This window comes from Paroedura picta, chromosome 2 (genome assembly GCF_049243985.1).
Source record: "Paroedura picta isolate Pp20150507F chromosome 2, Ppicta_v3.0, whole genome shotgun sequence".
Taxonomy (NCBI): Eukaryota; Metazoa; Chordata; class Lepidosauria; order Squamata; family Gekkonidae; genus Paroedura; species Paroedura picta.
The window spans coordinates 44485633-44508569 of NC_135370.1; the positions used below are offsets into that span (position 1 = coordinate 44485633).

The following is a 22937-nucleotide window of genomic DNA, read 5'->3' on the forward strand; positions in this document are numbered from 1 at the left end:
AGCTTTTCTAAGTTTTTTTAGTAGCCCTTCCAATGGCTTGACCATTTTACCAGTCAAAGTTCAGATGTTACTGTCCTCGAGGGACCAGTGACCAGACTCTAAATCAGGCAGCTTCATGAGTTCAGTGAGGTTGCCATTTGGTTATTTTGCCAAGCAAAGGAGAAGGTACTGTGTTTGGCTTCCTGTCACATCCATTTTGGTGTGGTGCTCACCACTCCCTCTTAAGGTTTGAAAGGAGCCTGCAGACTCAAATAGGTTGAGAACCCTGATGATTTAGGGACCGGAGAAAAGCTGGCCAACCTTGTCCAGTTGACTGCAGAAGGGCAAGTTGCATAAAAATTTGTTTCTGTTTAGGATCTATGAAGGCATAATCTGTTCTATATTGAGAGATTTTTTTAAAAAACCAAGGTGTTATGGTGCTTTTTGAAGAGATTATTACATGTAAAATTTCAGGCATGGTTGCTACCTTGTTTCTGTATTTCTTTCTAACGATAGCACTTGATCTTGGTTCCTCCATTATTATCCTTCCTCAGTATGGCGCCAGTGATCTGCTTAAAATAGGTGATTACTATATCCTCTTCAATGGTGATAAAAAGCTAGATTATTTAACAGCCATTTATCCTTTTGTCCTTGGAAGCCTGTATACTTTTGAAAAAGCTATATTTTGCTGTCATCTTCTGCCAGTATACTAGTTATCAAATTCACAGGGAACCTTGTAATACTGAATCCCTATGCCAGAAACAGAACCAAGAAATACAGGCCTATGCTGCTCCATCCTTCCCTCCACAGTTAAGTTACAATGAGAGGATTCCAGTTGCTACCACATGCAGTGACCCTTGGCCAGAAAGGATTTGTATGGCCGAGGCCCCTCCACTTCTCTACCCTTCCAGGCCCATCAGTGGCCATTGGGGGGGGGTTAACATGACCATATATGGTAATTTCACTGATACATTTTTAAAAATTAAAACATATTAAAAAGATTAATTAACTCTCATCCAATTGGCAAAAATTTTCCAAGGCTGTTGCAGAACCCTGGGTAAGAAGGCCTGGCTTAGACTTACCACAGGATGGCAGTCCTATAAGCAGATTTGGCAATGTCTTCCCTTAAACATAATAGGTTTGTGATCCAGACTAAATTGACAGTTTCTATTAATTCCTCCTTCCTAGAGCAGACCCCCTCATATTGTTTGTGAGGGGGGGTCCTCTGTCCCCTAGGAGCAGCATTTTGTGAGCTCAATGGGCTATAGTGGGAAGGGAAAATGTTCCGTTCTGCTGATGAAAAGTTCGGTCTGGATCCAATCTAGTGGCACTTGCTTGTAAGTAAACACGATACGTACAGGCTGTTGATGCCATTGATTCAACTGGGTTCAGGCCGTGAAATTTGTCATACGGAGATTTGATGAAACTTTCTTATTATAGCCTTTGAATTTTTAAAAATGTCATTGAAAATCATATATTGATTGTTTTCTATTATCATGGGTCTTGACCATAAATGGGATTATTACAGGTATTATAGATTATGTGTGTGTATGAGCATTCTTGTATAAATACGCTTCAAAGATTATTGATCTTTAGCAGCACTTGCACAATCTACAGTTCTTGTTTCCATTACAACCTCTGCATTGTAATAAAAATCAGTCCTGGCACAGCATTTTTCACTTTTAATGCCCCTTTGTCCTTTGGGGTTATGCTTCTGATTGACAGTCTTTACAGTTAGTGACCTATTTTACTGAGGAATTATTAGTGTGCAGCATATAATCAAACGTGACAAATAATGCTTCCCAGTTTTTTTATAAAAAGGAATCATTTATCATGGGTTCATTTTTTTATAGCACACTAATTATGTCTAATGATTATTTATGTTAATGTGGCATTTCTCATTACTTCAAAAGTTTCTTAAGTAATTAATATACATCCAAAAATACACCGATTAAGTCTCTGGCACAATAGTTTTTTTTGCCCACCAACTAAGCATATCTTAGAGATTCTTTGTAAAAATAAATGTGTTTCCTGTGGGGAGAGGCCCATATGCACCCTAGTTTTATAAGATTCTTTTAAAAAGAGATTTGCTGTACATTTAATATTGGTTCTAAATAAGCATTTAATGAGTTCAGCAGACAGATCTATGAGGAGGCAAAGGGGTAACTGAAAAGAAACAGATAAGTTGTGTGAACCTATTGGTAAATTTTGCTATGGGGAACTGCTATGGAAAATCTGGAATTGATCCCTCTCCCTGTCACCACCCATTGAATCATGGATACTCTAATGTGCACAAAAATGTATTTATTAATTAATTAAATTTAATTTCTCTACTGCCCTAACCAGGAGATTGGCTCAGGGTAAAGTACAACATAAAATTTATATACAGAAGTTAAAATAAATAAAATTTAAACTTGAAAATTAATTTTAAAAAGTCATTAGCACAACAGGTTAAAAACAGCAGCGGCTTCTCATTCTTATAGCAGGCAAGAGTCTGGCAGTTATTTGGAGCTTCTTCCCCCCCAACTAAAAGCCTGGCGGAAGAGCTCCATTTTACAAGCCCTGTGGAACTGTGATAGTTCCTCTGTATGTGGCCTTTTCCATTCATATCAGTGGCGGGGTCTGCTCTGCTTGCAGGTGACTTTTGAAATGTGTAGCAAAGTTGTGGGAAGGCAAGCTCCTCATGTTCACCTGAGTTCCTGTCTAGAGATGGGCACAACCCAACCCACGGGTCCCCGCAAACACACAAATTTGGGTAGTCCGTGGCTTGTGAACCGGGCGTGTATGGCCACGCCCCCGACGACTGTGTACAACCACATACAGGTCTTTCCCCTCTGTGTGCATTCATGGGCTTTTTGGGAGCAGAGTGGTCACACTCAAGGTAGAGTGTCAGGATGGGCGAGTGGAGCTGTAGGTCACAATGGGAAGTTTGGCCACAAACATCCATGAATGATGGTTTGCAACCTCTGTTACTGGGGATTAAACTTCTGGAGATGCTGCATGGAATGGGGTGGAAGTGGTGGGATGATGTTTGGGTTGAGCTGGGCCTGCACCCTCCCACAGGAGGGAGAGACTGAAAACATACCCGGCCATGTCAGATATCCCTGCTTTTGCTTGGCTACCTGGCTGCCAATCATGCCCCAAAGTTCATTGTGATGACTCCTGGGGAGATGGGGGCCACTGTGGGGAGATGGGGGCCACTGGAGTTGGGGGCCACATGATGGATCTGGGAGATGTGCACAATGGTGTGTGTGTGGGGGGGTGTTCAGGAGGATCCAGAAACTTGGAGAGTCCAGGATGTACTGTAGCTGTCACTGCACTCCCTGGGCCCTGGGTCCAATGCTCATAGGTAGTTGTACTCAGCAAGTGTTATATAGGTGGGTAGATGGTGGTATAGGTGGGCAGGTAGATAGTTGGTTAGGTAGGCAAGAAGATAGTTGGTTAGGTAAGCAGGTAGACAGTTGATTAGGTAGGTAGGTAGATAACTGGTTAGGTAGGCAGGTGAAAAGCTAGATGTGTAGGAAGATTAGGTTAGATAGGCAGGTAGGCAGGTCGATAGGTAGGAAGTCAGAGCACCTGACCCAGGACCCAGAGAGCATGTTGGAAGCTACACCCCATCCAGGCCCCTCCAAGCTTGTGGACCCTCATGATCATATGTGCGGTCATACTTGGCCCTTGTGGGGGCTCTCGATGCCCATTTCAGTCATCATCCATTAAGTTCATAGGAAACCTTGCTCTTCTCTAAAACTATGACATGGGAAGGTACGTGGGTGGATGCCAGTGCCAAAGGGGAGAAGGCTGGACACTGGACAAGACCCAGAAACCATGTCCACAAAGAGGCATTAAAGTCAGGGGGCTCCACAGTGAATTTCACATAGCACCCCAGGAAACAGCTAAACAGTTAACGAACTCAAGCAAACCCAAAGGTTCGTGAACATGGGGGGGGGGGTCCGTGTAAGTTCAGGGTTTGTAAATTCTCCACCACCGGTGACCATCCACAAATCCAACAAACTTCCATTTTCCAGGTTCATGCACACCTCTATTCCTGTCTCTGAAAAGGACTATAGGGCTGGGATGTTAGTTTGAAAATTCACAGTGGGTGTTTTGGGCAGCTTGCCTCTATATCCCACAACTTGGGGTAACTGGGTAGTTCTTCTTGAGGAATCCTGCTTGCCTCTCTCCCTCTTATTTTCTGTATTATTTACTTGGAGCCATAAATGGTAAATAAGCAATGCAAAAAAAAAAGATTTATATTATCTAGAAGCCTGTTTAAATTTTGGAATTGACATTGTGTTCCTAAACAATGTGGTACTAGCTAGAGTATAAGATCTCCTAAATAAATCAGAGAGTTAAATGACTGTGTGCTTTTAATTAAACACAGTTTTATCGATTTACACAGCCAGGCTCTGTTTGCTGAGAAGGTTTGGTTTTTCCATCTTGGGGCTTATTTACATATTAGAATTTGGAGGGTGGGGGAGATGTTGCATTAGTCGATTACCTTGTTGTCATTATTACATCTGTTGTTGGCCAGATGTTGTGTTTTTCCCATAAAGGCATAGCCTGTATCCTAAGTAGTATGTTACTTCCCATAACAGAGCTAAGCATCGGCAAGTACATTTGAGCCTCTGGTGTTGTCTTTGTGCCATTGTGGGCTGAATGCAGAATCAGGTTGCCAACCTCCAGCTGGGGCCTGCAGAGGCTGGAATTACAAATGAACTCCATGTGACATAGATTTGTTCCGCTGTATAAAATGGCTGCTTGGGAGGGTGGACCGTATGGCCCCTCTCCTTCCAAGATCCTGTCCCCCGCAGCCTCCAGCTCCAAATCTCCAGGAATTTTCCAACCCAGAACTGGTAACCATAACACGGAAGAAAAAAGAAGAAGATGATGAGTTGATTCTTATATGCACATCCCAGTGCTGGAACGAAATTCACTATTTACCTGTGAAGATACCGGCTTGATCCTTGGCAAACAAAATGGGGGGGGGGGAAGGAGAGCTGAGCAAGCTAAGCCATGGTGGCATTGACACCATCTTGAGGATTTGCTTGAGACTTGAATTGTGGCTGTGCAGGTCTGGAAGCTGATGGCGGACTGTTGGTGTCTTGCACTGTTTTAAGCAAAGTCTCTCTCAAACCACATACATGTGTTTGTCTTTCATTCTTCCTACAGTGCCTCTTTGGACACGACTTTATAAAATACAGGAATTCTATTGTTTGAATGTCTGAATGCATTTTTCTACAGCTGTCCCAGCAATTCTGCTTTGTACTTAGGCTGTGGCCCTGGAGGAACAGGGTTTAACTCTTTCCCTCATGTTACAAATAGGCCACCCCAAGCCACTGTTAGACCAGATATGAAAAAATACAGCTATCTCTTTTCTCCCCCCCCCCCCTCACCCACTCTCTTTTTGGGTTTTGGTCTATTGGTGGCTGGAGGATGGGTAGCAGTTCCATGACACAGCCTTTCTGACCGGCTTCTTGTTGCTACCTTTTAACCTAGGTCAGCATTTGGGGAGATCCTATCAATGGCCCATTATGCACGGCCACCGAAACGGCGATTTCGGGTCACATGGAAAACACGGAGGGGGAAGATGCGAAGCACACCGGTTATGCACGGGACGGGGCGCAACGGCGGCAAAACCCAGAGTAACCAATTATGCACGCGGCGATCCCGGCACCGCTTCTGGTTGCGCCCCGGTCACCCGGAAGCTGCGCTTTCTTCCGCGTTTCGCTAACGCGGCTTTTTCGCCGGCATGCACCAAAGCTGCAGTCGGTTGCAGCTGGCACCGTGCGTTATCGGTGATTTTAGTCGCCGCCATTCCACCCCGAATGTACGTTAATCCCCCCGTGCATAATGGGTCAATGTCCTACATTTTGCCTACTTGCATCATTTCGTTGGACCAATGGTAGTTGCAACAAAGAACTGCAGATCAAAATATGGAAGACAAGTTTCTTGAAAGGTTGGCTAGTTCATATCCAGCCATTTCAAAAAGCCAGCATGATGTAGTGCAGTGGTTCTGAACCTGGGGGTCAGGACCCCTTTGGGGGTCGAACGACCCTTTCACAGGGGTCAGGCAGGGTAAGCAGCTTAGCAAGGGGGGGGGGTGCCTCCATTGTTGCCACTCCTCCTGCAGGCAGAAAAAAGCAAGATCGTATGATGGGACAAGAGGCAGAACTTAACTGAGAAACCTTGGGGGGAAAAACCCAATTTATATACTATCATGGGCAATGGATATTCACGCCATTGGTCAGTTTCGGTTTAATTTCTGTGAAAGAACACTGGCATAAATTTATGAGGAACTGTATTAAAGTGTTACGGCATTAGGAAGTTTGAGAACCACTGGCGTAGCGGTTTATACCAGCTAACTCTAATCTGGCGAGCTGGGTTTGATTCCCTACTCCTCGACATGCAGCTAGCTGGGTGACCTTGGACTCGCCAGGCACTTATACAACTGTTCTGACTGAGCAGTAATCAGAGTTTTCTCAGCGTCACATACTTCACAACAGTGTCTGTTGTGGGGAAAGGAAAGGGGAGGTAATTGTAAGCCGCTTTGAGACTCCTTCAGGCAATGAAAAGCAGCATATAAAAACCAACTTTTCTTCTTCTTCATGGAGCTTTGGAACCAGAGATGGTGATTTCTGCTCATTTCCCATTTTACTGCTAAAGCCCATTTTGCCCCCAGTGCTTTCCACAAGGTTCTGCTGACCCCCCAGGAAAAAATGCCAATGTTGTGGTGGGGGTCAGCAGGGAAGTCCTGCTCTGCAGCATGTGCAGGTTTTACCATTTTGTCTTTTTGCTAAATGCCCAGTTTGTCTAGTGAAAAAAGTTTGAACTCCACAGGGCATAATGTTTTGCTTGTTTTTACACGGAGCTAACTATCTCCATCTTTGTTGTTCAGATTCTACAGTGGCGGGCAGAGCAGGAAGAGGCCCTCCGCCTGGAAGCTGCTATAGCTGCCCGAAGAAAGGAGGAGGAAGATGAGAAAGTGAAGTTCCAGAAAGAAAAGGAAAAGCTTCAACGAGCAGAGGACAAAGAAAAGGTACAAGTAACGCGTGTGGGCTTAAACGGCTTGATGTATTTAAAGCCTTAATGGACATGGATGCTTTATGTCCTTGTAAACAGCCTTTAGCGTTATTATAGAGTTTTAACAAGTGCTAAGTGGAAATCTGACAGTGCCTGTTTCAATCTGAAAACTCCATGCTGCTTTCACATGGATTGCATACAGGTTTTGCGAGCGTTATTATTAATAGCCTGGCCCTGGACCTACACTCTGTGCCTGCCGCACAGTCAGCGACCGAGTTGTGCCAACCTGCAGCTCTCCAGCAAATTTGTGCTGTCAGGAATGTGCCCAAGACCACTGACGCTTTCAGTGCTGCAGCAAGGCATGCTGCAATGCACCAAATAGGCATCACAGCGCTATGTCTGCACGCTGCAATCGGAGCATTACAGAGGCAGCTTTGCCAAAGAGCAGGCCCGGTGCCTGTCACAGGGGAAATAGTGAGGGCATTCCTCAAGATAGCAGAATGAGTGTTTGGTTTGCTGATGATTTGAAAAAAAGTGTTGAAAAGAAAACCTGACAGCATTTAAGAAGAAAAACAAGGCATTCCACAGAAGATGTGTGTATGTGTTGCATTGCTAGATTCTTAGCCAGGGTTGCTTTCACATAGAAATCATGTTTGTTATAAGGAGCAATTGCTTTAAAATATACATAAGTATTCTCAGTTTGTCATAGTTCAGCTAGCTCTATCCTTTCGAGTCAATTAGTAAATAGAATCATGCAAAGTATCAGATCCAATCTGTTTTTTTTTTAAATAGGAGTTACCTTATTCACATTAATAACTTGTTTAACTTCTTAAAGTTTCTCAGAATAAATATTGTCACTCCTGCACATTGCACTTTGGCATGTGCAAGGGTTTTGTATTCATCAGCAAAACAAAAATCGAGGGAAGACAAACGTCTGTTTGTTCCCAAGACAAAGATTGCATCCATCCAGACTTTCCTCATGGAAGTAAGATGTAAAAGATTGGGCAAGGCAAAGGCTATAAAGGAAGGCTTTCTCCATTGAATTTGCTTTTCTAAAACAAGGTAGAGTATGGCAACCAGAGTTTAAAAATTTTTTCCTGATAGAGCTCCAAAGATGTGTCCTGGCTCATTTTTGTGCCCACTAGAACTTCCCTGGGAATCCTGTCCATGTTATAGCTCCTTTTGTAGTATCATGAAGTGCTGCTGCAATCCTTTTGACCGTTTATGCACTGGAGATTTCATGCCAGGCTGCAGGTTTTAGTCGTGGCAGGTTGACCCACCTCTTCCTGCACCCACATGGGGGAGCATTTGGCCCGGTGCACCTCCTCCACCCCCGATTTGTGTTCCTGCACGGGAGTTGGGGCAGTGAAGTTCCCAGTGCATAAATGGTCTTTGTGATTCAAGAATGATTGGCCATGAAGAAGAGAGTTGCTTTTTGAAAAAGGAAGTGCCCCAAGCCCTGCTGTGCATGTGAAATGGTTCTTCCATGGGGTTCCCCACCGTGGTCCCCTGTGTTGCACTGCCTAACTTCAGCGTGTTTAAGTATGAGATTAATATTGGATGCCTTTGTTATGATCCCACATGTTTCCCATGAGACCCAAAATTCCACCCATTTTGTAGCAGACTATGGTAACCCATCTGCTTAGGGTCTTCTGGATCAAGGATATGATCTGTGTGATGATAAAAACTGTATAGTCGGTTGTGGTGAACTGGGAGTTTGTGCAGTCCCCTGGTTGCCACCTCTGGTCCCTCATACTTCATCCTGTCCTGTGGTTCCCTGTCTGGTTGCTGCCACCAGTAAGACCCTCTTCTATAACCAGGAGGAGTCTTACCCGCTCCTGGGAAAATATAACTGGTTATATTTATATCTGTGTATTGCTCCTTTGGCCTAGTAGCCCAGCCTGGCATGGAACATCTAACTGATCTCTTCTTGATTTAGTTCACCAAATCACAGAACCAATAGACCCAATAGTTGATTTACTGAACTACAAAAAAAGGCATCTAGCATTTTAAAAAGGAAGGGGTAACATGAACAAGCAGAGTAAAAATTGAAACTTTTCCTCTGAGAAAGAAAAATAACCAGCCTGTTCAACCTGGATCCTGCACCCTTTCCCCGTTCCTCCAATCCAAGAGGATTTTAACTGTCCTTTCCTCTCTCTCCAAGGCAAAGCAAATTTTCCCCAGAGAGCCTGGTTTCCAGCTGCCAAGCCCCGCCTTCAAAGATTCATAAAGAGCCCATCACATGACTGGGGAACAGAACTTACTTAAAAGAACAGGGGCCTTTTAACCAGAACCACAAAGGTTTAACAAGTAGACTTCCCTACACGAGCCTGTTCTTTCACTAATACATTTTAGAGCGGCACACCTGAGGCTATAATTTTATTTATTATTTGATTTATAGCCTTCCCTTCCCAGTATGCTAGCTCGGGTTGGCCTCCAACATAATCATAAAACATATAAAATAAAATACAGTTTATCAATAATTTAACTTGAACATAATATATTATTAAACCTTAAAACTATAAAAGTTTAAAACCATCAATCATGCCAGCTAACCAACCAATTGGTGTATTTAAGAGTGTCTTGTTCTGGTTCTGTGTGTGTGTGTGTGGGGGAAATATACATGTAGAAGGAGCCCAATTGATGTTTAACCAAGTTGTCCTGATGTTCATTGGCCCCAACCAAATGCCTGGTGGAAGAGATCCCCAGTTCCTTCAGGGCACTTAGCTCTTCTGGGAGCTCATTCCATGAGGTCCTGGCCCTGGTTGAGGCCATATGTACTTCTTTTGGGCCAGGGATCACCTGTTTGTTGGAACTGGATGATCTCAAGGTTCTTTGGGGGGTATAATCAGCCAAGTGGTCGCTTGTAAGACCCGAATGCATACTGTGAGTTGTAGGGTTGTGCTACTTCACAATATGGTCTCCTAACAGTCCCTCACATTCAAGACTAGATTCCATTATGTTCTGGGCCTTTCCTGTTACTGTGTGCAGAGAGGTGTTTCACTTCAGGCAGCAGCTGCCACCACTTTATTAACTCCAAATAGAAGTGATGCTATTGTAGGGTTTTGTTGTTGCTTTGCCTGTCAGACATCTTCTCCCATGGTAGGGAGTGTAAAGCAGAAAACGAGGTGTTAGTTATGTATTCTGTCAATGCACTCAGGTAAAAATGGAGCCATCCTCCAGAACAAAAAACCTTATGCAGAAGAAACAGCTTCTTCTACCAGACAAAGGCTCTTTGGCATGGAGAAAGGCTCCACACCTAGTTGAGTGGGATAGCAAGGTACTATGCCATCACTCACATGTTGTTGTTTCCAGAGCAACCATAAAGGGCACTTGTATAGTTACACCAATTGCTTGGTAGGGATGTGCATTAATTAAAATATGAAGCAGATCACATCTTTTAAAAAAATGTGCACTTCAAAGTCGTTACACTAGTCTTAGCATCAAGAAACCCCTTAAACATTCTTCAGGGTTCAAGAAACCCTGGAAGTGAGGTCAGGCCATATGTCCCTGCCATGCACCTGTAAGTCACATGTCACCAGAAATGACATCACCCAGACACTCTTACTTGATGTGACATCAAATTCCATCACCCCCAATGGTCCAGTGACCTACTCCACTGGAGCAGGGCAGGGCTACGTTGGCCCCCCCATCACCAGGCTGCTTTTTCTCTGGGGTGGCCTCCTTGGTACTGGAGCTTGCTTGGCTGTCTTCACCAAGCTCTGGTTTCACCAGCTTGGTGAACCCTCTTCACCAAGCTCTGGGTGCACCAGCAAGAAATGCAGCTCTCGCACATGGCTTGGCTGGTTGCTGTAGCCGCAGAGGTCAGCCAGGCTGGCTCACATGGGGTGGTCATGAGCTTGCACTCTACTTCCCTCAGCTTGCCCAGGGGTTTCCAGCCCTGGTCTGGACAGAAAAACAGAAATCACGCTCTGGTGGTGGGGATTTGGGCCCCCTTTCTCATGCGTTATGGGAGCTTCCCCTGTTTTCAGGGCAAAAACCTCAGTGATGCCCCTCATCCACCAACATGTATACTGACCCCCGCACATCCCTTATCTCCCCCCCCTAAACAAATGGAAAAAAGTTGGGCCAAGCTTTGCAAAGATGCCCAGGCAAAAACAAACCAGTTTGGCCCCGCGTCCTAGCTGGCAAGGCTTTCCGCCCTGTCTAGGTCCATTATTGGCCATTTTTGTTGGGGGGGGGGAAACAGATCAACATGACCATATGTAGTAATATGATGCAATCATTTCAGAAAGCATTTAATATACATTAAACATTAATTAACTCCCACCCAATTGGAGAAACCCTTCCTGGGGTTGTCAAGAAAACCATAAGGTGTCATGAAACCCCTTGTGTAACTCCATACAGAATTGCAAATCTGATTGCTAAAAAATGATGGCTCTTGGTACACTTCATAAATTATCATTATTCTGACATTTCAAATCTCCACTTTTTATATTTGTACAATGCGAGGGCAGCAGCAGAAGGGATAGCGAGGAGATAAAATGACTCTGCAGATAATCTAAGTGACAGGGACATCTTTGCACTAGAAGAGTTAGCAGATGTTCCTGCTGAAGAGGATCGTCCCAGTAGGCATTTCTGTGCACAGCATTTCCACATTCTGCCAATCACTGCACCAACTAAGTGGCTTGAATAAGGTTTGGCGTGGGTGTATTTGCTCGTGTGTTTTGTTTTCAGTTCTGGTGCTGCACCCTTTAGGGACATTTTTCTTGACCTTTGTAAACTCTATTCAACCCTGTAGGCTGGGGACAGAGAGCCCCCCCCCCCCCATTATTTTGCCACATCGACTGATTTCAACATTTCTCTCAACCTGGTTCTGAAAACCAAGTCAGGCAGGTTGGAGAGATATGCTGGGGAAAAACTGACTTTCTTAGTAAGGCAGAGTAGGGAGAGTTTTGCTGTTTTCCCTAGCGTGTGCACTATTTGTGTTTGAAAATATATCCTGTCTCTCACTCGCTTGATAACCTCAGAAACACAAGCCAGTACTCAATTTTGTCATACCTCTTGGTGACAATTCTGCTAACACAAATCATGGCATCACAGAGTTGGAAAACCCATACAAGCCATCTAGTCCAACCACCACTCTATGCAGGATCAGCCGAAAGCATCCATGATAAGTATATGTCCAGCCGCTGCTTAAAGACCAGCAGTAAGGGAGAGCTCACCACTTCATTAAGCAGCTTATTCCACTACTGAACTACTCTGCGAATTTTGTTTCTTGATATCTAGCCAGTACCAATCTGCGCATAGTTTAAAACCGTTACTGTGGATCCTATCCTCTTCTGCCAACAGACACAATTCCCTGCCCTCCTCCAAGTAACAGCCTTTCAAATACTTAAAGGAAGCAATCAGGTCCCTCCTCAGTCTTCTCTTCTCCAAGCGGAATATTCCCAAATCCCTCAGCCCTTCCTGATAGGGCTTGGCCCCGAGGCTCTGGATCATCCTCATTACTCTCCTCTGCACCCTCTCAATTATTTTCCACATCCTTTTTGAAGTGAGGCTTCCAGAACTGCACACAGTATTCCAGGTGCAGTCTAACCAACACTGTATACAGTGGGATTTTGACATCCCACAACTGTGATGTGATGCCTCTGTTAATACAGCCCAAGACTGCATTGGACTTTTTACCACCGCATCTTATTGTCCACTCATATTTAGCTTACAGCCTCCAAGTACCTCAAGATCTCGTTCACACACAACTACCCAGAAGTGTATCTCCCATCTAGTATGCATGCTTGTCATCATTGTGACCCAAAGGTAGAACTCTGCTCTTATCCTTATTGAATTGCATCTTGTTCTCATTTGCCCACTTTTCCAGCATGTTCAGATCTCATTGAAATATTACAATGGGATTGTTTTCCTCTCTCTGCTTTGGATAGATTCTCTTGCCTGAGAATGTCATCCCAGTTGGATTAGAGGGGGAAAGGTCATGCAAATAGATGAGGATGGGGAAAAGGACAACAAAAGCGGGTAATAATTAGAGTAAGATCTTTTTTAACAAATGAAATCAAAACTAACTAACAAACCTTCTGTCTGCAGCCTTTGTCCTTCCATCACATATACCCCACTTTCTTCCCATTTTCAAGTTAAGACATTTGTGCCCTGTTGGTAGGAAGCCAGAGTGAAAAGACAGAACAGCAGTTACGAATGCCAATGCTGCAGTCATCCATGTATGGGTAGACAATGGCAGCTGTTGACCGTTAAGTGCCAATGGCACACTTGAGTTTGTTTGACAACATTGCCTCTCCTGTGTTGATCTCCCCACCCCCTATATTCCCCAACCCCCACGGAATAATTATACTGGCACCCTAGAGGAAATCTGAATTTATAGTTGATTGCATTTTATTTCCATGGGTAGACACTCTGTAAAGCAGCGAAGCACACAGTACTGCAACAAGGTATGGTGAGATTATATGCAAAATGTAACCCCTTGGAGAAATGCATAGACTTAATAAAGAACTGTGTGCATTGTTCTGTCCAAATCTCAGATAACCTTGCTGCCTGTACACCCCCCCCCCCAGGTGCTAAGGTTTGGTTTGAAATGGGAATGTATATGCTGCTGCTCACAGGTCTTATATTCGGATGATTATGCTAGAGAGGCTGTTGACCCTCATAATGTTTTGCGAGGAAGGATTATTTATCTCTTATGCAATACTCTATAAAATGAGGCATTTAATGAAATAGGACAGATTTTATTATAAGGCATAAACACATCCGGAGACAGTTAGAAGAACTATTGTCATTATGAGATGCCAGTTGCCCTTACCATCCTACTGGGCACATAAACATGGTTTAAATAAAACTCTGGTTAAGATTAAATGAAGACATATTATAGTTCAACCCTCAGTTGGTTTGTACTAGTCCACTAAAATATCAGTGTTTCGGGAAAGAAACGCTTTTCACTAAATGCGTCTAATGATTTTTCTCGATGCGATGACATAAATGCATTTTAAAGTAGATCAGTCTCTAAAGTCACTGAGCTGTAAACATTTTTGCAAAACCAAAACTACCCTTTTACAGAATATGCAAAACAGGCAGGCTGTTTTTTTTTAAGAAAGGGATTACAAAACATTTGTGTAATGGAACAAGAAGTTGCTTCCGTAATAGCTAGTATTGTAGTCGCTTGCATTTATTGTGGTTAAAGATCACCTCCCTTTTTTACTGCAATGTCCCCTGACCCTTTTCTTTGGCTATGGCATGTCATGCCTTAGACATTTTTGTTGCCTTAGCTCATTTTTGTTTCAGGCTTGCTCCCAGTTCTGCCTTACTGTGTTGTTTATTGGAAGTCCTTGCTGTCTGATAGAACTGCATTGCTCATTCTGTAATCTGTGTTGAGTCTCAGTGTGAAAGGTGGCTATAAAGGATGGTGATGATGATAAGTGTGTTTCCAGTAGTTTGTATGACCTGTTTGTTTTCTTACTTGAATTGCCATTGCATAAAGCTCCTCCAAATCCCTGGCTCAGAAGCAGTTCCATTGGTTTATTTCCAATTAATCCATAGAAGGTGGTGGTTTAAACTGGCTGGGGAAATTTGTATCACATGCTCAGAAGAAGCTCCACATAACTACACAACATGTTTGGGAGACTTTATGTCACAGCTTTGTAGGAGTTTTTTACCCTCTCCGTTTATTTACAGAAGTCTTCATATGGATATTTAGTGCATCTCAGTAGAGATGGCCGCATTTTTGCAGTTAGGTTTGTGGCTGGACCATCAATTGAGTCACAAACTTATATGACCAGGAGGTTAATTCATGAACCGGAACAGTTTGTATGGCTTCATAACCCCTGCTTTCTGCTCCCCATAGTTTTTCATGGGAAGCAAAAAGCAGGGTTTTAAATAGCTCCAAGTCATTTATTTTGCTGACTCTGGTTTAAATGGCTGTGGGCTATTTAAACAACAGCTTCCTGCAGGAACCACAGAGCGTGGAAAGCAATGGTTTAAATGCTTTCTGTTCCCTGTTTTCTGCTCTCTGTGACTGCCACTTCAGTTGTTTGGTTTAAATGGCTAAGAGCTGAACTCAAGGAAGCCCTTTGCTCTGAGTTATTTAAAGGGCTTTCTGGCAGCCAGCCTCACAAGTGGCTGCCCAAGAAAGAGATAGGGTGCATTGTTCACTATGCAAAGGAGTCCCAAAGCAACTTATAAAAACCTTTCATTTCCTTTTCCCCACAGTTCTAACAAAACTGCTCTGTGAAAAAATCCCCAAGAGACTAGAAAAACCCTTGTCTACCCCAAGGTCACCCAGCTGACTGCATGTGGAGGAGTGGAGAAATCAAGCTCGGTTCTCCAGATGAGAGTCCACCACTCTTAACCACTACACCATACTGGCTCTCTGTTCCTGGCCACTCAGCAGTTTTCGCAGCTTTCACGGGGAGATGTTTAAATCAGGAAGCCAGGAATCTGGATGTGATCTTCAGTGACTCCCTTAGCATGGAGGTGCAGATCATAAAAGTAGCACAGCTGGTGTTTTACCACCTCTGCCAAACCAAACTACTAGCACCATATTTGGCTCTGGAGCACCTAGCCAGGGTGGTCCATGCGACAGTCATCACTAGATTGGACTTCTGTAACTCACTCTACATGGGCCTACCCTTATCCCTGACCCAGAAACTGGAAGTAGTCCAGAATGCTGTGGCCCGGGTTCTCATATGACCACTTCGGTGGGCTCATATTTGCTCCCATGACCGGGAGCATTATGCTTGGCAGCTGTACTTGCACCTGGTTGAATTCAGGATCAGGTTTAAGGTATTGGTGCTTACCTTTAAAGCCGTCCATGGTCTGGGCCTGGCATACCTGAGGGAAGAATGGGGAATCAAACCCATTTTGCCAGATTACAAGCCACCACTCAAGCCACAACTACTCCACTTCACCAAAGAGGACCAAAGCTCTTAAAGTTCTTTAGGATCCCATAAAATACGTGTAGAAACAAGGGATTATTTATGTACTAAATATTCTTCCTAGACATCCTAGAACACATTCATTTGCATTCCTTTTTGGTTGTTTTTGTTTTTTAATGAGGCTATTAATTTCCTTAGCTATGAATTATTGATGCATATTTTCCATCTTTAAGTTCAACTGAATGATGTATTCCGAACTCCCAACCCAGGGTAAATGTTATAAATCATATCGTTTTGTGGTAATCACAGTTTTATTCCTCTTGCTAATATTAAATGGCGATATTTATTTTTCCAACTAAATGGTAGTTAATGAGCCTTAAGCATAACACTTAAGTTTTTTTGTTTTGTTTTGTTTCACTGGGAACAAATAGTCAATTTTTTTTGCAGATTGCTTCCTTTGTCTGTTTAGCAAGTCCTAAGTACAACTATAACTCTAACTTCTGCTCTGCCTTCAGCTATTCTTTTGCAGCCTTCCCAGCAGAAGGGAAGGAAACGAGCCACTGCTGTTGAATGTAGCAGCTGATCCTGTGGGTTCAGACGCCGCCTTCTCGGAAAGCATTTCCATCTGACAGGTCTCTTGGCTTGTCCCTCTCCATACCTCTCTTTCACAGCAGATTAAAAGCAACTTCCGATCCTGGCAGTGGGAGGAAGTGAGCCACTGTGGCACAGCTGGAGCACTGCATGTGCACACACAGGCTTCCCAGCATGTAACTTCAGATAGAGAACCTACGGTTGCCAGCTCCAAGCTGAGATGTTCCTGGAAATTTGCAGGCAGATCCTGTGGAGGGTGGAATTTTGGGAGGGGAGGGAGCTCATTGGGAGGGGATATGATACAATGAAGTCTATCCTGCAAAAGTGCCATTCTCTCCTGAGAAACTGGCACCTGTTGTCTGGCAATAATTTGTAAGCCTAGGAGAACTTCAGGATGGTAACCGCAATGGAGCCACACACACATAGGGAGCTATGTATGATGGACCTCTTTGAGGAAGAAGCTACATTTCTCCTATTGTTTGGTGGAAAATGAAAAGTGGACAGTAAAGAATCCAGTCCTTCACTGTGACTCCATATCAGCTACCTGTTTTGGTTTACGTTTCTTTGAAAATGCTTTGCTTTTTTGTCAACGTAGAAATTTCTCTGACACTAAAAGCAAACTGCTCCATTATTCCTCAAGCATGTAGACTGGGCAAGAAGATAGGGTAGTTATGTAAAATGGATCCAGTCTCCTCTACTGCCGATACTAGGCTTCACAGGAAGCCAAGCATATCACTGGCTCATTCTGCACAGGTTGGATAATGCACTTTCAATGCACTTTAGAAGTAGATTTTTATTTATTTTTTATTATTTGATTTATAGACCACCGCTCTCCAAGTGGGCTCATGGTGGTTTACATCATACAAACATCAAAACACAGTAAGACCCCCAATAAAATCTTCCCAGCTAACATCACATCACAAAGGTAGCAGTGGTCATAACTCTGATCCCATTTCCCCTTGTTCAGCCTGGTGGGTGAGATGACTTTCAGTGAGAGTGGGAGCAGATCTAATCTGGTATTGGAGGGGATCCTCAGTTGGACTACCGGGAGACTGCCCTGGCCTCAACCATACGCCTGGTGGAAGAGCTCAGAAAAATCCAGCTGCAAAAGTACATTGAAAGTGCATTATCCAGCTTGTGCAGAAGGAGCCCAGGTCTGCTCAGGAAGTGATACCTGAACAGGCTCCATCTATGGATCTGCACAGCCTTCCAATGGGTGTCCTAGCTTTTCTTCTTCTCCCATGACCAGGAGCACTATGCTCCTCGGGCTCGGTTTTCAGCCATGGGGGTAAGCTACTGGATAGCTAGGGAGATAATAGTTTATCTTGGAGTGCTATTTTGGTCTTCCTGCAATGCAGAGGAATGACAGAGGTGACAAGGATGATTCAGTCATCTTCACCATGAGGGGGTGACTTGCCATGTAGTAACGGAACATGGATCCATTATTGAGTGTTGGAGTGTTTGCAACGACAGTGAGCATTGCCCTTGGCCTTCTCAGAGAAAGCTGATTTTTGCTCCAGGTGGCACCTGGAGATCTCACCCCATTACAAATGGTCTCTCCAGACCAGGGGTAGTCAAACTGCGGCCCTCCAGATGTCCCTGGACTACAATTCCCATGAGCCCCTGCCAGCAAATGCTGGCAGGGGCTCATGGGAATTGTAGTCCAAGGACATCTGGAGGGCCGCAGTTTGACTACCCCTGCTCCAGACTATCAAAATCAGTTATCCAGGACAAAGTAGCTGCTTTCTATAGCATCATAACCTGCTTAAGGTCCCTCCCCTCCCAAACCCCACCATTCCCAAGATCCACTCCCAAAATCTCCAGGGATTTTCTCAACCCAGAACTGGCAGCCCCAGTCAAGAATAATTTCTTCTCACATATCCTTGAAGTGGCTTATGCTGTGTGACTAGGCCTGTGTTTCAGTACTTCTCTCATTGAAATACATAGAAGATTTCTTGCATAAATTGTTGTTTAATATATTTTAACAGTAGATCATGAGAGCTAAAAACAAAGCTTACAGTGATTCCCAACTTGCTTACTTCAAAGAAGTGAAGCCTTTTTGGGAAGGGTAGGATTGAACGGCCTTTCCTTTGCGTTTATTCAAGAGAAGAAAGTGTCATTTCAATTTAATTAACCTTTCTGGTTTCTCCCTATTGTGGGCTGACTTTCTTTCGGTTTGTTTGCAGCACACGAAGTGCTTGTCCTATTAATTAGCCTTTGCTCCGAGCAAACACGGCGATGGTGGTTGAATGTCATTCGTAAACAGTGCAGCCGAATCTCTGGCTTCTAAAACTTTAAGAGCATTTTCTGTACGTTTTTCTCATGTTATGGTATCAGACCTTTTGTTTGTCTATTGGCTGTAGCACTGATCAGATAGGTGAAACCCCAGACACAATGGCTGTATTCATTGTCAGCTTTTCTGTGACATCTCTCAGTAAAAAGTGTAAAAGGTCAGAAAGGGGGGGGGAAGCAAACGTCTATGTTGCAGTATTTGTCTGTCTGTCTTTGCTTTCTTGGGTGCTACCTTTGAAATGCACAGTATTTAACTCTCCGTAAGCCTTGATTTTGAGCATAACGCTCACACGGCAAAGGAGCTCACCTTTGGGAGTTTGCAGTCACGTGGAGTCTCATTTCAACCTGAGTGCTGTCTATGAGAAAAAGATGCACGTGCTTGCTCTGTGCAGGTTGCAGCTCAGTCGATGCGAGACGCCATGGGAGCGCAAAGTCCCACGAGTGAGTTCTTCATGCTTTGCCAGCATCATGTTTAAATCAGGCCTGATTCCTTGATTGAAGATAATTTGCTTCCTTCCTGATAAGCAGCATGATAAAAAACCTGTCTCTTAATTCCTATCACCAAAAAGGATGGACAAGGAGAATGCTGTACCGGATTCCACCAGGCCTAACAATTCTTCAAGACCGTTTCTCCCCTTTCAGTTTGAGAATATGAACTGGGAGGGCAAACGGTTATTGCGGGCAAATATGACCATTATTATCAAAACAGACAGCCTTTATTCAAGGATAGAAGCCCCCCCTCTTCATTATCCCCTCTGTGTATCTTTAAACCTCAGGTGAAAAAGTACTGGGCTGAAAAGCAACGCAAGTGGCAGGAATTAGAAGCAAAAGATTTACTGCGTTTGGCGGAATTTAAGAAAATAATGGCTGAACAAGCCTTTAAAGACAAAGAAAGGTAAGACCAACAAGGGGATGTGGTTTATTGGGTCACGATTGGGAGCAAGACTTTTTTGGTTTGCATCTTTTTATGATGAGCAATAGGGTTGTGAGTGTCCTGCATAGTGCAGGGGGTTGGACTAGATGACCCAGGAGATCCCTTCCAGCTCTTAAGATTCTATGATTCTATGTTATATTGTATCATGATTATTAATAATGTTAATACTATTTTTAAGATTCTTTTTTCCTTAAAATCATTGCTATTTGCTTTATTTAGGATGAATTGTCTATTTATGTGTCTGTCTAGTGCAGGGGTGGCCAAAATGTGGCTCTCTAGATATTCATGGACTACATCTGCTGGCAGGGGCCTATGGGAATTGTAGTCCATGGATATCTGGACAGCCACATTTAGGCCACTCCTAGTCTTGTGCGCTATTATCCTGCCATTCCTCTGAGATCTGGGATTGCCAGTTTTGGGTTGGGAAATACCTGGAGATTTGAGGGGCGGAGCCTTAGGAAAGCAGAGTTTGGGGAGGGGAAGGGCTTAGTATATATACTAGTATAATGCCATAGAATCCACCTTCCAAAGTGGCCATTGTAATCCCAGGAGATCTCCAGCCACCACCTGAAGGTTGGCAACCCGAAGAAGAACAGTTCTGTCATCTGCATTTTATAGTCACAACCACTCTATGAAGTAGGTTAGCCTGAGAGAGTGTCCCACGGTCACCCAAATGTGTCATGCTAGAGCGGGGATTTCAATGCAAGTGTCCCAGTCTGTAGCCCAACACTGTACTAACCACTGTACCGCACTGCCCTGCACCAGCTCCTTTCCCAGAGCAAACACATTTAGTGGGTTATTGTGGCAGTGCATACGAGCTTTCCCCATGCATTCCAGCACTCCTATGATGCTGGCCAGCTTCAAAGTCTAGTTCCATACCGTGCAGAGCGGTCAGTGGAGAGCCAGTTTGGTGTAGTGGTTAGGAGTGCGAACTTCTAATCTGGCATGCCGGGTTCGATTCTGCACTCCCCCACATGCAGACCTTGGGCTCACAACAGCACTGATAAAACTGTTCTGACCAAGCAGTAATATCAGGGCTCTCTCAGCCTCATTCACCTCACAGGTGTCTGTTGTGGGAAGACGAAAGAGAAGGTGACTGTAAGCCGCTTTGAGCCTCTATGGCACTCTTTGGACGAGTTTCCAGACTCCTCTTTGAATGTATGAAGCTGCCTCCTACTGAGTCATTGGACCACCTCTAGCCCAGCACTGTCTGCTTTGATTATCCTCTACAACTGCTATCCGGTAGCTTTTGGCTCAAAACATTGATTCGAGCGTAGGCTGAGCAGAGAAGAACAGCTTTCAAACTCTGTCAGCTTCTGTTCCAAGATAAGGATGCCCTCCAGCTTTCCTGAGGTTCTGATTAGGCTGTCTAGCTAGGTTTAGGTATCTATTTTTGTTATTGCTATATCAACTACCAACAAGGGGAATTAAACATCTCCATTAAGGCAGCAGGAGTGGGCATTCGTAGCCTTCTCTGCTTAGTTGCATGGCACCAAGCCCCTGTTTTTCTATTTATGAGTACAGTATGAAGGAACATGAGGTCATTTGTCGATGCTTTAGGACATGTTTCATCTCGGAGCCTTCAGCAAAGCTGTTAATTCTCCAGGGGACTGAGATCTCTCTGACGATTTCGCTCGAGGCTAATGAGGGTCCGGAACCCTGTTTAAACATTTTCAAGAGCGATCACACAAATCCAGGAACTGCAGCGATGACAATAGTTCGGGTTCCGATGACTAGATTGGGAAGGGGATTTCTTCCCCCCCCTCCCCCGGTGCTGTCTCCGGTGGAACCAAATACTTTCCTAATGAGGCTCAAAAGTCTCAGGCTGAGATGAATGCTTGAGAATTAATGTCCTCAGTGAATAAAAACGTGCTAAACGACTGTTGTTATAAGTGGGTTGTAGCAGGGAATGTTTATTTGAGATGTGAATGGTGCGTAAATGTCACATTGCTTTGTGACAGTAATTCCAGGCCGCCTGTCTTCATCTGCTTGAATCACACCCAAGCTCTGGGTTCCCACCCAAGCTCACACCCAAGCTCAGCTGTTCCCCTGAGAGGTCTTCTGGGCTTAGATCCCAAGGCTGCTCTTCTCTGCCCTCCAAATGCCATGCTAGCTTCTCGACATCACCCCCCCCCCCCCAGGCCTCTGGCGATAGTGTCTGGGTGGAGTCTCCTGCTTCCTGATTGATACTGATTCTTGCTTACAGAGCTGTAATTCCCGGGCCAAGAAAGTTGAGAGAGGACATGATAGCCCTCTTTAAGTATTTGAAAGGTTGTCACTTGGAGGAGGGCAGGATGCTGTTTCTGCTGGCTGCAGAGGAAAGGACACGCAGTAATGGGTTTAAACTACAAGTACAACGATATAGGCTAGATATCAGGAAAAAGTTTTTCACAGTCAGAGTAGTTCAGCAGTGGAATAGGCTGCCTAAGGAGGTGGTGAGCTCCCCCTCACTGGAAGTCTTCAAGCAAAGGTTGGATACACACTTTTCTTGGATGCTTTAGGATGCTTAGGGCTGATCCTGCGTTGAGCAGGGGGTTGGACTAGATGGCCTGTATGGCCCCTTCCAACTCTATGATTCTATGAAAGCCTCTCCCCTCCCCCACCCCAGCTGCACTACTGCTCTTACCAAACCAGCAGGGCTTCCAGGGAAGTCAGCAACCAAAGGTTTCCTGGGCTCGCTTGCCTTCCCAGGTGCTCTGAGTGACATCCGATTGTCTTTCCTGGTGGGAGTGCATCTAAACATTTACAGTGCCTTTGAATGCCAAAAGCATTTTATTCCGAGGCACTGTCAAGCCTTCCTGTGTAATAATGTCAATTTGCCCTTTTCATAGCTCCCTTTGCCATCTATCTTTAACGTCTCTAACTTCCCTTCTTTTCCCTTCGAGTCCTTTTCATTCTGTTTGTTTTCTTGCTTTAAAAAACACCCCACAGATTTGATTCCACCCCCACCACACCACCCCTACAGCAATTCACTTGCAGCCCTTTCAAGCTCCAAATAAGAAGCTTCAGGGCGACTTATCTTCATTGATCTGCCTTTGAGCCCCATTCATTATATAGCCTCTGCTCCGAGGCATCAGTTCTGCTTAAAGAATGCACTTATCATAGTCTACCCCTACTGACATAGAAGGCACACATTTCCAGGATCTGATGACAGGTCGATCAATGCCCCCAGATCTGTATTTTAAGTGTCAGGAGAGAGATGCAGTTGTGAATTCAGGGTCTTGACCTTTGCAAAAGAACTTGAAGTTCTTTCTAGTCTGTTCTTG

The 22937-nt window shown here is 44.4% G+C and overlaps 1 protein-coding gene across 4 annotated transcripts in view; it reads left to right on the forward strand.

Moving 5' to 3' along the window:
* CCDC148 (coiled-coil domain containing 148) overlaps window positions 1-22937 on the forward strand; it is a 171744-nt gene that overhangs the window by 119295 nt on the left and 29512 nt on the right. For all 4 annotated transcript variants that reach the window (XM_077319991.1, XM_077319993.1, XM_077319994.1 and 1 more), the window contains exons 11-12: window positions 6875-7015; window positions 19514-19632. In XM_077319991.1, coding sequence (XP_077176106.1) covers window positions 6875-7015; window positions 19514-19632 — 260 coding nt within the window. The remainder of the gene's footprint in view (window positions 1-6874; window positions 7016-19513; window positions 19633-22937) is intronic.